We start from the raw sequence: 14754 nt of genomic DNA, 5'->3' as shown, positions 1-14754 counted from the left end.
AAGGTCAGAAGCAAAGACATTGGTTAATAGAATGGGATTAAATACATAAAGCATATTTGTGTTGTTTAATATTTAATTATTGCAGGTTTGCGTCATATTCTGAGTTGCATTATTTTTTTTATCGGTTTTTGACACTGAATCTGTGTTTTTTTTTGTGTGTGTGCAAGTGTGATGAATGAATGCATATTCATATTTATTGTAGAACTACAGTAACATCTGATTTCTCTCAACATGGGCACAGGAGAGCTGTCAGTCAATAAATTGGAAAAAAAGTAACTTGCGTTACTTATTTGAAAAAAGTAACTCAGATATTTTCTTGTAAATTAAAAAGTAATGCGTTACTTTACTAGTTACTTGAAAAAAGTAATCTGATTACGTAACTCGCGTTACTTGTAATGCGTTACCCCAACACGGTTTATGACCATATATGGCAGCACTACCTGAACAGCAACATGAACCACACCTACTTACTTCACACCTGAGCGACATCAGAACAGATTGAATATAATGCAAAAGAATAATAAATTTTTTAACATTTAATATTAATTGGATCCCAAAAATGACTGGTAATTTTGCCACATATTACTTATTTATAATCTAATAAATAAATAGAACAGTAAATAAATAATTAACTATTGGTCACTTTGTTCACTCCTGGCTAACGTTAGCTTAGCGTGCTAACCCTTTCCATTATATCGACTGTTAACTTAAACTCAAACTTAACCAAACTGTCCTGTCATGACATAGATTAGTATTGGGAACAATAATCATGTTTAAATTGATCGCCTTCCCAGTCAAACGATATTAAATGAACACTAAACACTAAAGCTCCGCACACAAAGCTGAAGACACTGATGCTAGAGCAACAACTTTCTCATACCGAGCGCAAACTCACCACAACTGCTGTGACAGGATGACCGGGGATGAACGACATTTTCTGTTTGTTATAAACGGTTATTCCCTGTTGGGGCTCTTGGGTGTTTAGTTGAGTAATTTGCACTGATGATAACTGGAGTGAGTGTGTTTGGTTCCTCCTCTCTGGCTGTGTGTCATGTTGGGGCTGGGCTGCGCTACACAAACCTTGCCCTCAAGTCCACATTACACTTCTCTCATATTGTTCGTCCATTTACTTAACCATATTTATCAGTTGAGCACGTGTAGTTGTTGATGCGACTTATTTATGGGTATATATTCGAGTAAAACCGTGATTGCAGTACCATTTAAACAAGTAGCAGCACGGACTCACCAGCAGATGGCGCGTTTTGATCATAATTCATATGTGACCAATGCTGCGTCCCAATGTACCTACTACTTATATTTTACGCCCTTAAAGGGGTCATGTGATGCGATTTCAATTTTTCCTTTCTCTTTGGAGTGTTACAAGCTCTTGGTGCATAAAGAAGATCTGTAAAGTTGCAAAGACTAAAGTCTCAAATCCAAAGAGATATTCTTTATAAAAGTTAAGAGTCAGCCACGCCTACCTAAAACACCTCGTTCTAACACGCCCCCACTTATCTACGTCACTATGTGGGAAGATTTGCATAACGCCGCCCAAATGTTCACGCATCGAAAGAAGGCGTAACTTTAATTCTTGCTGTTGCCGCCGCTGCCATGTTGTGGAGGCGCTGTGTGTTTCGTTGCGAAAGTGAAACTACTTTGTTTGGTCTTCCAAAAGAGGACACGACTAGAAATCAGTGGTTAAGTTGTATTTAGAACACTGTTCCAGAACAGTTCAACCCAAATATTCAGATGTGTCCAGCGCATTTTATGGAGGATGAGAACTGTTTCCTGAACCAGTAGCCTGCAACGCGTCTGTGCACAAAGGCTGTTTCTATAAAGTGAGGCAGTTCCAACTTTGCAAAGACAGATTGGCGCTTCTGACTCACAGCCTGTAAGTACTTTTTTATATTTAAAGAATTTGCCACTGACAATTCAAACGCGAGTTTTGAGCAGTGTAGAGTAGGCTTGTTGTTTCTCCGATCACAAATGCAGACATGGTTTTATGTTTACGCAGCGCGATACGCAACGCAACGCGTAAAACGACATAATCAGTAATTATGTCCCACTGTATGCAACAAATGCCTCGTTTATAATGGGTTTTAATGTTTTTGTCTCGTTGCTCCGGCCGGACATGGCATCAACAGTATGTGAGGGGCGTAACTTTTCCGTCACATGCTTGAGGCATTCAGCCAATCACAACGCACTGGATAGCTGGCCAATCACAAAACACCTCGCTTTTCAGGACGATGAGTTTTGTAAAAATCTACGCGTTTCAGAAAGGCGGGGCATAGAGGAGAAACAATAATGTACAGTATGTGGAAAATAATGTGTGTTTTTTTACCTTAAACCGCATAAGCACATTGCATTACACCAAATACACAACATAATGTTATTTTTAGCAACGTCATATGACCCCTTTAAAGTATGTACTCTTTTGGTGAAGAAAAAGGGCACACTTTTGAGTGTGTAGTAGAAGAGTAGGCAAGCTTTGGGACGGTTACACCGCACCCTGTCACTGTAAACTGGCCTGTCAATCATTTTGTCACAGTTAACATCCTCCACATTTAATTTAATTTAACTTCCTATCGGATTGGAGAGAAAAGTAACACGATGGTCTGCCAGCCGTGGGTCTTTTTCGGAGAACTCTGCTCATATTTTTTTGCATAACCTTATGATGCATTTACAAGTTAAAAGCCAAACGGATGTTTATAAAAGTTCACATTGTTGTTGCAGATGAAATATAACACAGATAACATTAAATAGATATTTTTCCAAGTTAAATATTGATTATTAGTAACTCAAATCCCTTTGTCTAAAGCTCTCCGTCGGTGTTGCACATCCGCCATGTTTGTAGTTTTTAACGCTTTTTATTCGTGTTTGTAGTTGTGAACCGAATCATTAGTCAAAGCGCAATGGATTGTGGGCAATATTAGCCATTAGAGTGTGTACGAATCCACTTAAAAAAATCTTCCCGAAATAGTAGACCATCCGGGGACTTTTGGCATACTCTTTTCAACATACTATGCTTTGGGATACACTTATTCTAATCTCACATACTATTTAGGATGGATAGTATGAACATTGGGTCGCAGGGAAAGTGTGCCAGACAAGTCCTGAAAAGTGAAGCCAAAACGTTTCGATCGGCCCCAGGTGGCACACCCTCTCCATGTAATCTAATGGGGTGTGAGACAAATTAAAGAGTTACATTTCAAATAAGTTTTTGCCAAAGATGGTTTTTGTCATTTTATTTTTTGTCAAGTGTTTGTTTTTTGTTTTCTTTGTTTTTTTATAAGTTTGGTTTTAGTTACTTATTTGATGCCATAAAAATGGGAGTGTGTCGTCATGATTGACTGACAGTATACAATATATTAATGTGTTAATTTTTAAATATGACTATATGATTAGTATTTACCTCATTTTAACGCTTGTCGTACTGCAATCAGCAGGCATCAAAATTGTTTGCAATCACGTGATTCTGATGACGCGCAAAATTCAGATGAGAACAGGAAGTGAAAAGCAGAATGGATGAGATGAAGGAAAGTCTGTACTGTACTGGTTTAGACACTATTACAAGAGAAAGGTATAAAGAGAAAATCACAACATATGTTGGACGTGACCCTTATGTTATGAAGAGGAGCGATTTTTCAACTAAATTGAAATACTTGCCTGCCATCGAGGTGGTGGATATAGGCTAAGGAACTAACCCTGATTGCAAATAAGCTAGAATCCCGCATTTATATGAGGCATGCGGGATATGTCACTCCTGAAACTTTGCTGCATGTGCAGGATGTGGTCTTTGGTCCTGTTAGCATGCAAGTAAAACAAAACTTTTATTCAAATTCTGAACTGATTATAGCCAAGAAAGCGAGCAAATAGCGCTTCCATATAATCACTAAAAAGCTGTCACTCACTTCAATTTATCACAATCTCACAATGTTCCGTTATAATCAATGAAGCAAACTGCACATACAGTATAATACCTTATTTACATCGTGTCTATGTGAGGCGTTTGAATACTATGAATTCGGACATACTACTCGCCTCACATACTGTTTTTCACATACGAGATATATTAGCGAAGTATACGATTTCAGACACAGCATATGTATGTAACAGTCAAAACATTTTTTTGCCCTGCAAAATATAGATTTTTCAAAGTTGTAAAGTTTTGGAGTATATTTTACAAGAAAATACTATTTCAGTCTTTCTACTTCAAATTTTCATATTTAATTTAAGGTGTTATTTGCTGTTTCTTTGTTATTAATTTACTAGCATTTACTTGAAAATTACTAGCAATTTCTGAATTCTACACCCATTTTTTTCAGTGCGGAAACATGCAGAATGAGCGAGTGTGTAGGTAACTGATATGATCATCATGAAGTGATATGATTAAGTGATATGGTCATTTAAATTTATGAATTAAAATTAACTTGGATATTTTTGAGAGATAGTAAAACACTTCGAGGTAGTGTGATCATAATGAAGAAAAAGTTTAATGATTAATATTTGAAAAAAACATTTGAATGTCGAATCAAAGTCAGTGTAACATGACTAGATCATTTCTTCTACGGGAACTAGCTTTTTTTTTTCTTGGGCATTTTTATTTGTCATTGACTCTACGAATTGTCCCAAAAAATCTCATTTATAAAATATTTTATATTATAAATGTCGGAATATATTTTATTTTTAAATACTTTCAGGTCATATATTATTATGGAAATAAAAGGCAACTTAAGTGTACTTAAAAGAGGTAATTTTCATGACTTTTTTTTACACACTTCATTGCAAGTAACATTTTTTTAAGTAACATGCAATCAGTTTGCACTTAAGTGTTTTCCTTTTCTACTAAATTATATTATTTCCATAATGAGTACTCCTTTTTTTATGTACTATCCTGTGTACTTTTTCTCAAGGGTATGCTTTTATGTTCATAGTATTTGATTTGTATGTACTATTGATTAGTAGCAAATGCACAGCTGCCTGCAGTTTTTTTTAAATCATGGAAATACAATGATCATAAAATTCTGAAAAAATAACTCTTGTTCGCAGTTTATTTATTTTACTCAATACACCGCTGAAAATGGAAGCTTTTTCATAAACAATCTTGTTACATAAGAGCTTCTTTGTTTATCATTCACTTTTATTTTTAGTATGCAAAAATACTTGATATTTCCCACTGTCAGCAATGTAAAACTTTATACCATTTCTCCACCCCACTGAAAAATTCACTTGAACTGTTTAAATAGGACAATCAAAGACATGGGCTATGTTCAGAATAGCATACTACCATACCACTCTTGATGTTTTGTTTTGTTTTTAGTATATAGTTTGTATTCCGTGCATAGTGTGTAATACCTGCATGGCCATTTGCCAAAATATGCAGTATACAACCAAAGCATACTGCACAGAATACTGTATCCCACAATGCAGTGTACCATATTTACATGATAAACATGCAATATAATGAGGTCATGTGACAACAATGTAGCATAGTACTGTTTGGGACATGTAATGTTGCATATTTCATACTGTTTCACATACTATTCTATATAAAGCAGTATACAGTAATGTGCAGTATGCTAGTATTCCATTCTAAACAGAGCCATTTACTGTTCACCATTGATTTTTCAAGGACACATCCCAACATGTTTGACTCACGGATGCAGTCTGTTATAAAGATTCTTAATGTACATCTACACTAGCTTTAAAATAGTTCAATATGCTCTGAAAAAGAAGGTATAATAAACTCTTCTTTAAAGCTTTGGATCTGTTAATTCATCTCGTCAAATGTTTTTGACAGAATTGATGGTCATGATGTGAAACATGAGGTATCCTGGTACTGGATGGCTCATTTAAACTGCATAGGAACATACGTGTCAACCTCTTTTAGACATACAGTATATATATATACACGATCAACAAAACCCAAAACACAATATCTATCCACGCGGTTACTGTGGAAGTATGGGAGCAGCCTGAGATGGGACAAGGGAGCAAGTCCTCTGATTGTTCATCTACTGTCCAGGCACGTACGGCCAGCTGATGGAGCTTCCAGAGAGCTGCATGTCCCGGATAAGCGTCTCGATTGGCGTCTTGCCAACCAGCCGCATGAAGAAGAGTTGAGAGATGAGGTTGGCAGGAACGGCTCTCAGGGCGGGCAGTCGCAGCAGGAGTCGGCCGAAGCGCTGCGGCTGACCTGGATACTGCATGCGCTCATACTCGGTCAGGGCCACCTGTGCTTTCTCCTGCAGGCTCTCGATGTGCGCCGGATCTGACAGGCCACATGCGTCTGCAGGAAACACAGAGTTTACAATACTGCTGCAAGTGAAATCCTAACAGCTCATGTGATGGATATTTGGCAATGTTATCTTCTCTCTGAAAAAGACAAGCTTCAAAAAGAGCAGCACTTGTCCTGACTGAGCCTCTTAACTTTTTAGAAAGCTGTGAACAACTTCCTAGAGAATTAACATTTGTCAGTAGACTGATTTTCCAGCTAACTAGAATTTTACATTTTGAAAAGTGTGGCTGTGCAAAACCCACTGCAACTAAGGTGTTCTGAGTAGTTTTGGCACATTGCTATACCTTTATTAACATGTTATGTGTGGTTTTAGCATTTTGCTATACCTTTACTAAGGTGTTATGAGTGGTTTTAGCATGCTGCTATACCTTTACTAGTGTGTTCTGAGCATCTTTAGCATGTTACTATTGCTATCCCTGTTGAAAAAAACAGCATATGCTGGTTAGGTATGTTTTGACGCTGGGATGCTGGTTTAAGCAGGTCCTTTGCTGGTTTAAGCTGGTCCTTTGCTGGTTTAAGATGGTCCTTTGCTGGTTTATGTTGGTCCTTTGATGGTTTATGCTGGTCCTTTTGCTGGTTTATGCTTATGCCAGCATAAACCAGCAAAGGACCAGCTTAAACCAGCATCCCAGCGTCAAAACATACCTAACCAGCATATGCTGTTTTTTTCAACAGGGATGTGTTTAATAATGTGTTATGAGAGATTTTAGCATTTTGCTTTGTCTTTATTAACATGCTCTGAGAGGTTTTAGCATTTTGTTATGCCTTTAATAAAGTTCTCAGAGATTTTAGCGTTTTGCTATACTGTAGCAAACATGTTCTGAGAGGTTTAGCATGTTGCTATGCCTTTACTAATGTGTTCTGAGTGGTTTTAGCAAGTCGCTATGCCTTTACTAACGTGATTGGACGGTTTTAGCATGTTACTATGCTTTTAATAACATGTTCTGAGTGGTTTTAGCATTTTGCTATGTTTTCTTTAACATGTTTTGAGTGGGTTTTAACATGTCTGATACGTTTTAGCATTTTGCTATGTGCTATGGCTGTACTAATGTGTTCTGAGTGGTTTTAGCATGTTGCTGTGCATTAACAAATGTTTTCTGAGAGGTTTTAGCATGTTTATATGCATTTAAGGTGTCTTCTAAACAGTTTTATTATTTTGTTATGTGGTTAAAATGTTCTTGGTAAGTTTAGTAAGTTGCTATGCAATTTGTAGGATAATTTGGGTGGTTGCAATTTGGTTACACATTGATTCAAATCAAAATATTTTACCCTAAATGTCAAAGTTTCTATGATGATCATATATATTGGTCCCTCTCTGAATATACAAGTCTATGGAATTTTGTTCCATCCAGCAGGCAAAAATGGTACATACAGTATGATAACTTTAAGTACTACCACAACTCTTCTCAAAAAACAGTGTCTGTAGTACAAATGACATGGTAAGCAATGTTGGGGAAAGTTACTTTTAAAAGTAATGCATTACAATATTGCGTTACTTCCTAAAAAAGTAACTAATTATGTTACTTAGTTACTTTTTATTGAAAGTAATGCATTACGTTACTTTTGCGTTACTTTTTAAATCTGGCCAGGGCTTGCTTGTTTCCTTTTAATATAAAAAGTTATATTTTTGGCAAATGTAAAAGCCTTTTCACAGCAAAAGCCTCAGGCTGAAGGAAATGTAAATTCACGTCTGTACAGTTGAACACAGAAGAAGAAAGTTCAACACTCTTCAGCAATTAAAAAAGAAAAAGAAATGTTAGCTTATCTTGTGTAATTTTTGCTTATAAGTATGGTTGAATTGGATCATCGAAGGTCAGCAGCATATTGATAATAATAATAATAATAATAATAATAGGTTAATAAAATGGGATTAAATACATAAAGGATATTTCTATTATTTAACATCTTTAATTATTGCAGCCTTGCGCCATATTCTGAGTTGCTTTTAACTGTATTTATTAATTTTGAGGAAAACTAAATCTGTTTTTTTTTTTTTTTAGAGAGAGCTTGTATTGCTAGTGGTTTGTCAAGTTGTTCCTGGTTAGGACAAGACGTACGATAGAGTTCAACTAAAAATGTTTTGATGCAATGTGAAAGAAAGACATCTTTACTTGCAGAAAACGGTCTAAATCCTAACATTAGTATTAATCTTACTTGATTAACATTCTATCAGGGCTCGACAGCATTTCACTGACATTTGTGACTACGAATAGATGTGTAAAATGTATTTAGGAGCACGTGTGTGAATTAAAACGTCCCTCAGTTTTATGAAAGTTAAGCTCATAAAAAGCCTTAAATTAAATAACAAACGTCTTAATTATGATTTTAAGAGATTTGCTGACAGGAATCGCGAAATGGACTAATGCTTTTATTCATCTTTAAAAGGCTGTTTTCATTTAATACGAGCACTGCACGTTTCAAAGTCAAAACGCAGTGGTGTTTGCATGTTCAACAGGTTCACGGTTTCAGAGCAGCTCGCAATAAATACATTCATGCCAAGCAATTGCTTGATTGATTTACTGTTAATGAAATTATTACATTGCTTATGTCATTTTTACTTCATGGTTATATCGTAACATATTGTAGAGATGGATGTAAGAATGCATATTTCGATCTCCCATACCCATTTAATTAAGCAGCCAGATAAAGTATATCAAAATAAGAGTCCCGCTGTATTTTGGCCTTTATACTTAAAAGCCCCACAAAGTGTGTGTGTGTGTGTGTGTGTGTGTGTATGTGTGTGTGTGTCTGTCTGTGTCTGTGTGTGTGTGTGAAACAAATATTTAAAAACCTATTTATTTGTTTCATTGAGCCTCTAAATTGTTCATGTTTTTTTTGAAGGTGCCATAGAATGGTAAAAATCCACCCACTCATTTGTTTATAATCCCAATAAATCATAAACAGTCTCTCCAAACGAGCGGTTCCAGGTTTCTCACTACTATGACGTCATACTCGGGAAAGTCCCGCCATTTGTGACAATCTCTGCCCTATTAGCATAGACACAGCCCTGAGTGAGACGCAGTAGTCCGCCATTACTGTTTTCTTGCTGTAGCTGCTTGAGATACAATGTCAGCGCCAAAGGGCCATTACAAGTGTCGTGTGTTGGGATGCACCAACGAACATAGGAGTTCCATAGATTGCTGAGGACACGGTGGTTAAATTTCATTTTCGAAGGAAATGTCCTGGAAAAAAACGGAAAAGTCCTATATGTTTGTGCTAATCATTTTACGCCGGACCGGACTAATGCTTTTATTCATCTTTAAAAGGCTGTTTTCATTTAATACGAGCACTGCACGTTTCAAAGTCAAAACGCAGTGGTGTTTGCATGTTCAACAGGTTCACGGTTTCAGAGCAGCTCGCAATACTGCAATTGCTTGATTGATTTACTGTTAATGAAATTATTACATTGCTTATGTCATTTTTACTTCATGGTTATATCGTAACATATTGTAGAGATGGATGTAAGAATGCATATTTCGATCTCCCATACCCATTTAATTAAGCAGCCAGATAAAGCATATCAAAATAAGAGTCCCGCTGTATTTTGGCCTTTATACTTAAAAGCCCCACAAAGTGTGTGTGTGTGTGTGTGTATATGTGTGTGTGTCTGTCTGTGTCTGTGTGTGTGTGTGAAACAAATATTTAAAAACCTATTTATTTGTTTCATTGAGCCTCTAAATTGTTCATGTTTTTTTTTGAAGGTGCCATAGAATGGTAAAAATCCAACCACTCATTTGTTTATAATCCCAATAAATCATAAACAGTCTCTCCAAACGAGCGGTTCCAGGTTTCTCACTACTATGACGTCATACTCGGGAAAGTCCCGCCATTTGTGACAATCTCTGCCCTATTAGCATAGACACAGCCCTGAGTGAGACGCAGTAGTCCGCCATTACTGTTTTCTTGCTGTAGCTGCTTGAGATACAATGTCAGCGCCAAAGGGCCATTACAAGTGTCGTGTGTTGGGATGCACCAACGAACATAGGAGTTCCATAGATTGCTGAGGACACGGTGGTTAAATTTCATTTTCGAAGGAAATGTCCTGGAAAAAAACGGAAAAGTCCTATATGTTTGTGCTAATCATTTTACGCCGGACTGCCTCACAAACGAGGGTAAGTTCAGCACTGTTGTACAAAGTTTGCTTCTGAAAGAGGTATTGATACCAACGCTTTGCGTGCAAACGTCCAGACTCCAGACAAACTAAGCACCACGCGTCATATTTTGTTTTCCAAAAGAGCTTCTTGGCTCTCTGTAAGGCTAATGTTGCTAAAGCTACCATTGTCTCTGTGCCTTCACGTGCCACCAGAATGATCGTAAATAGGAATGTGGTAGTTAAAAATTGCATTTGGAAGCAATGTGAAGTCAGTAACACGGTCACCACCAGTTAAACTGTAACACCAGTATGCCGGAGCATGAGCTCTTGTAGCTCCGTCCTCTTCTGAAAAGGGAGGCAGGAGCACCAGGTAATTTGCATTTAAAGGGACAAACACAAAAACGGCGCGTTTTGTCTCATTCCCTAAAAGTAGCAACTTCAACAAGCTATAAAAAATTATCTGTGGGGTATTTTGAGATAAAGCTTCACATACACACTCTGGGGACATCAGAGAACAACTTAAAATAGGTATATTGTATCAATGCATTCTATGGCACCTTTAAATTGACTTAGGAGCACACATGCTACTTGAGAAAAAAGTAAGCATCAAGCATTTATTATAGCATGATTACTATGATTTACTCATCTCCTTTATTGCAGGCTCTGATTCATGAGATTGTAAATGTTCACTTACATAGGCCTACACTCTAATTTAAATGTCAGTAAAAGGTTAACAGAGTTCACAGAAAGTTCAGCCAAATTCCTTTCCAAGCTGCATCTGGAAGCACGGCGTGTGATTGGCTGTTGTGTCTGAGCAGTCACAAATCTTTTTGTTTATTTATTTACAGATGGTTCTGATTTGTTGAGCCTTCAGTTCCTTGCTAAAAAAAAACGGTGATTGTGCCAGTTTGTTGTAATCACATTTTGAATTGAATAAAAAAAAATGTAAGTGGAAAACACGAACCTGTTTGCTAACCAGACGGTGTGATGAATAATGCGTCTGTGTCTCACCTGCAGGTATAGTTGAGGTTCCGTCTGATGCTCCTCTTAAAGAAACTCTTGCACCCTTCGCAGGTGAAAACGCCATAGTGCTTCCCACTGGATTTGTCCCCGCACACCACACAGTCCACCACGCAGGCCTTGTCCTCCTCGCCACCTTCCGCGTCGCTGTTCCCCGCCCGGGGTGAGCTGCTCTCCTCCTCCCCCCGCAGGTAACCTTTCTCACCGAGTCCATTAGTGCTGCCATTGGGGTTGGCCCATCCCCCGCTCACCATGGCCATCTCTATGTTCACCAGCAGGAGCTGCTTGAGAAACCTTCCCACGTCGAGAATTCAGAGCCGCCCCGGAGCGAATCCCTTTAAGCTGCAGACAGTAAGCCGTACAAGTCAGACTCGGAGGAGAAACACATTTAACAGCACTCTGAAGACCTCCAAGGCTTACCGGGCTGACATGTTTTTGTCATGTCAAAATCCCTGTTGCTTTTCTTCATGTGCCCTAACCACAAAACTCTCAAGATCCCTTTGATTCAATGAGCAGTTCAGAGTTGGACAGCTTACCTCGCCTTTTTCACAGGAAACAATATAAACGCACCCAGACTTCAGGGAAAAAGACAAGCTGCACAGCTCTGAGACGTGGATGAAATTAAACTCCTTCTCAGCTAGCAGCCGCGTTGACATTACACCAGGAAAACATACTCTACGTGCCCCCTAGTAACCAACAAGTTAAACCAGTTCCTTCGGTACTGAGAAATAATGCGGTCGTTTTTAGAAAGGTTGAGGGTATTACAGGTCACTTGGATAGGTTTGACTCAACCTGCCAGTGTATCTCGTGTTTACTTGTTCACATTTTAGTCTGGAAAATCACAAATGAGATCACTTAGCATCTCGGTTGTTTCTCCTGGAGAGCAATGAGATTAAAAGGAGAGCAAATGGAGACGAAGTTAAACCTGCTTCCCAGATTTTTGCTTCTGTGAAGAGCTCCCCTCTAATCTCATAAGTGTCTCCTCTAGTTTCAGAAGAGTTTCTCAACAGTGTGCTCAGAAGACACCAAAGTCTGTGAGGTCAAACATTTTCTCATCAAACTCTTCCAAGAATTCATTTTATAGCTTTATGGTTTTACTGTACATCAACAACGGTCTCATTTGTGTCTACTACTGTAATTTTAGAAGGAAACATCTGAGACAAAGTTGATAACTGAGAACTTCACTCCCCAATAAAATGATCTTCTGGGGTTATCTAAACATCATATAATCCAAAAGGCATGGCTTCCTTTAATCGTGCGCATCCTCAGGGACATTTTTTTGGCTGTCAATGCAAACAGCATAAGATTTGCCATAAATGTGTATTTTATTGGAATTTTTATATTTCACCCTCATTTACTTTCATAAATCTGTACAAAATACAAATACGTCTCTATCAAAACTGTGATATCTTGCATTTTTTTTGTTAATTGGCTTTGATTCTGTCATATTTACTATTTTGTAATTGATGGTGCCATTTTCTGATATTTGGCCATTGGAGCAAATAAACATATATATGTTTTCAATTTCAAAAGGGCAATTGAATTGAAGGTATGTCATTGTAATTGTGTGGATGTATTGGTATTGATATCGAGAATGGTAATAATAATAATAATGCATCAAAGTTAATATTGCTTCCAATCACTAACATATCCAAGACTGTAATAATCCTAAATAATAAAAAAATAAAAAAATATAATAAAAACATCTGCTTAGCATTTAGTATATAGAAATTTGATTGGAATAGATTTTTTGTGTATGTGTTTTCATTAAACAAAACAACAGAGGCAATAAACAAATAGGCATTTACAGGGTTTTAAAATCCTTTAAAAAAATTATTCTTGGTACTATATATATATTTCATCAGGGCTGATGTTGGTAAAAAAAAAACTGTCAGTAAAAGCATAAAAATAAAAATGTAATATAATATTTTTAATGAAATCTTTTGACACTAACATTTTTGTCCTAAGGACCTCTGAGTAACTATTTTTATAATTGATGCATAAGGGTTAAGCTGCTTCCCAAACAGCAGAAAACCACAATGCCAAACATGCAGACAGCAACCTGGCTAATGATAAACAGAGCTCAGCCCCCACCCTGCATGCTCCTCAAGGACCAAAGTTCAAGAAAGTTCCTTGCTCTTTCACTTGGTTAAACAACACAATCCTGAATGCTCTTGCAACTTAGCATGAAGCACCTTTTGGCCGAGTCTCAGTACACTCTGTGCTCTATGAGCGAGAGAGAGAGTCTCAAGTACCTTGTTTCGTCAGTGCCGGTTGGTCCAGCCGTATGGTCTCCGGGGCCTCAGCATTCCCAAGAACCGACCTTAAGCTCTTTTAGCAGTCTGCTGCTTCCCGTGCCCTGCCTTTCTCCATTCATCAGTAAATCATGAGATCCAACGGTCAGGAGAGACAGCTGACCCGAGCGTCTGTGGTGACTGGCCAACAAGCCTCGCTCTGTTCTCTGTCTCTCTCTTTCTCTCTCTCTCTGAGTAGTGGAGGACGAGCGAGCGTGTGTCTGTGTGTTCAGGGATTTGACACTGCTATTCAAGCCCTCTGGTTGCCATGGTGCCGGCTGCCTTATAAGGGTAATAGAGTCAAAGAGCAGTGAGTGGGCTGTAGCCACTCTGCACAAACAACCAGGAATGCGTTACCACACACACACACACACACCGTTAACCCCTCCAGGGATGACCATAGGTACACTCAGTATGCGTCTAGGGACGGAGAAGACCTCCTTAGTGAAGATCTAAACATTAGAAGATGTGTCAGTGTGATTAAAATCAGATCCCAGTGCAGAATATAGCCAAAGATTTTAGTTTTACAACTGTAGGCAGTTCCTCAGCAAACTTCAGCTTGGACGTTGTCTTCAAAAACACTAGCATTTCATCCTGTTTCACCAATCATCGTGTAATATTTTGAAAGAAGTCATTGTTTTATGTGGATATATTTTTACTGAGTTGGTGTTTTGGTGCAGTAGAGCTTTGAGCTGCTTTGTTAATCTGATTTAGAGCTTTTTTAGATCACTCTCTGTGGAGGAAGCTCTCAGAAATCTTTTTGTCTCCTCATCTGATTGTTTTGGCTTTTACACTGCTGAAAGAGACGTCTTGAAGCAAGCAAAGCTGGTCTTAATTGAAGGATGGTCTGGCTGGTTTCTCAGCAAACAGGTTCAGGTGGTAAAATTGGTGGTACAACCCAAAAAGTTATTTTTAAAAGCTCAAATAAAATTCAAAAGTTTAAAAATTTGTAAAGACTGTGAAGAAAATAAATAGCTTTTTAACTTAATGGTTGCACCACTTTTATTTTTTAATTTTTTGTTACAATAATTTGTTGAAAGTCGTGTAAC

At 37.7% G+C, this 14754-nt stretch overlaps 2 protein-coding genes across 3 annotated transcripts in view; both read right to left on the bottom strand.

Moving 5' to 3' along the window:
* The window catches only part of LOC107553551 (tax1-binding protein 3), a 6375-nt gene extending 5197 nt beyond the window's left edge, over nt 1–1178 (bottom strand). The window contains exon 1 of one of the 2 annotated variants that reach the window (XM_016235819.1): nt 896–1178. In XM_016235819.1, the coding sequence (XP_016091305.1) occupies nt 896–934 (39 nt within the window). In that variant the 5' untranslated portion in view covers nt 935–1178. The remainder of the gene's footprint in view (nt 1–895) is intronic. The other variant, XM_016235820.1, reaches the window with a different exon arrangement.
* A 3869-nt stretch (nt 1179–5047) lies between these two features.
* On the bottom strand, nt 5048–13913 carry nr2f6b (nuclear receptor subfamily 2, group F, member 6b). Its single transcript, XM_016235782.1, has 3 exons — nt 13667–13913; nt 11402–11753; nt 5048–6332 (listed from the first exon to the last, which is right to left on the bottom strand). The coding sequence occupies exons 2-3, from the start codon at nt 11669–11671 to the stop codon at nt 6015–6017; spliced, it is 588 nt and encodes a 195-aa protein (XP_016091268.1). The 5' UTR covers nt 11672–11753; nt 13667–13913; the 3' UTR covers nt 5048–6014.
* Nucleotides 13914–14754: the final 841 nt, after the last annotated feature.

The sequence above is a fragment of the Sinocyclocheilus grahami genome, unplaced genomic scaffold, assembly GCF_001515645.1.
Source record: "Sinocyclocheilus grahami isolate Dianchi unplaced genomic scaffold, SAMN03320097.WGS_v1.1 scaffold474.1, whole genome shotgun sequence".
Classification (NCBI taxonomy): domain Eukaryota; kingdom Metazoa; phylum Chordata; class Actinopteri; order Cypriniformes; family Cyprinidae; genus Sinocyclocheilus; species Sinocyclocheilus grahami.
This window is presented reverse-complemented; position numbering and strand designations above follow the sequence as displayed.

Bases quoted from the DNA above. Each gene is read 5' to 3' on its own strand.
- nr2f6b (XM_016235782.1), bottom strand. From the start codon at position 11,671: ATGGCCATGGTGAGCGGGGGATGGGCCAACCCCAATGGCAGCACTAAT. The intron at 6,333-11,401 runs TGAGACACAGAC...ATGAGCTGTTAG, and splicing joins ACCTCAACTATACCTGCAGG to GATTTCACTTGCAGCAGTAT.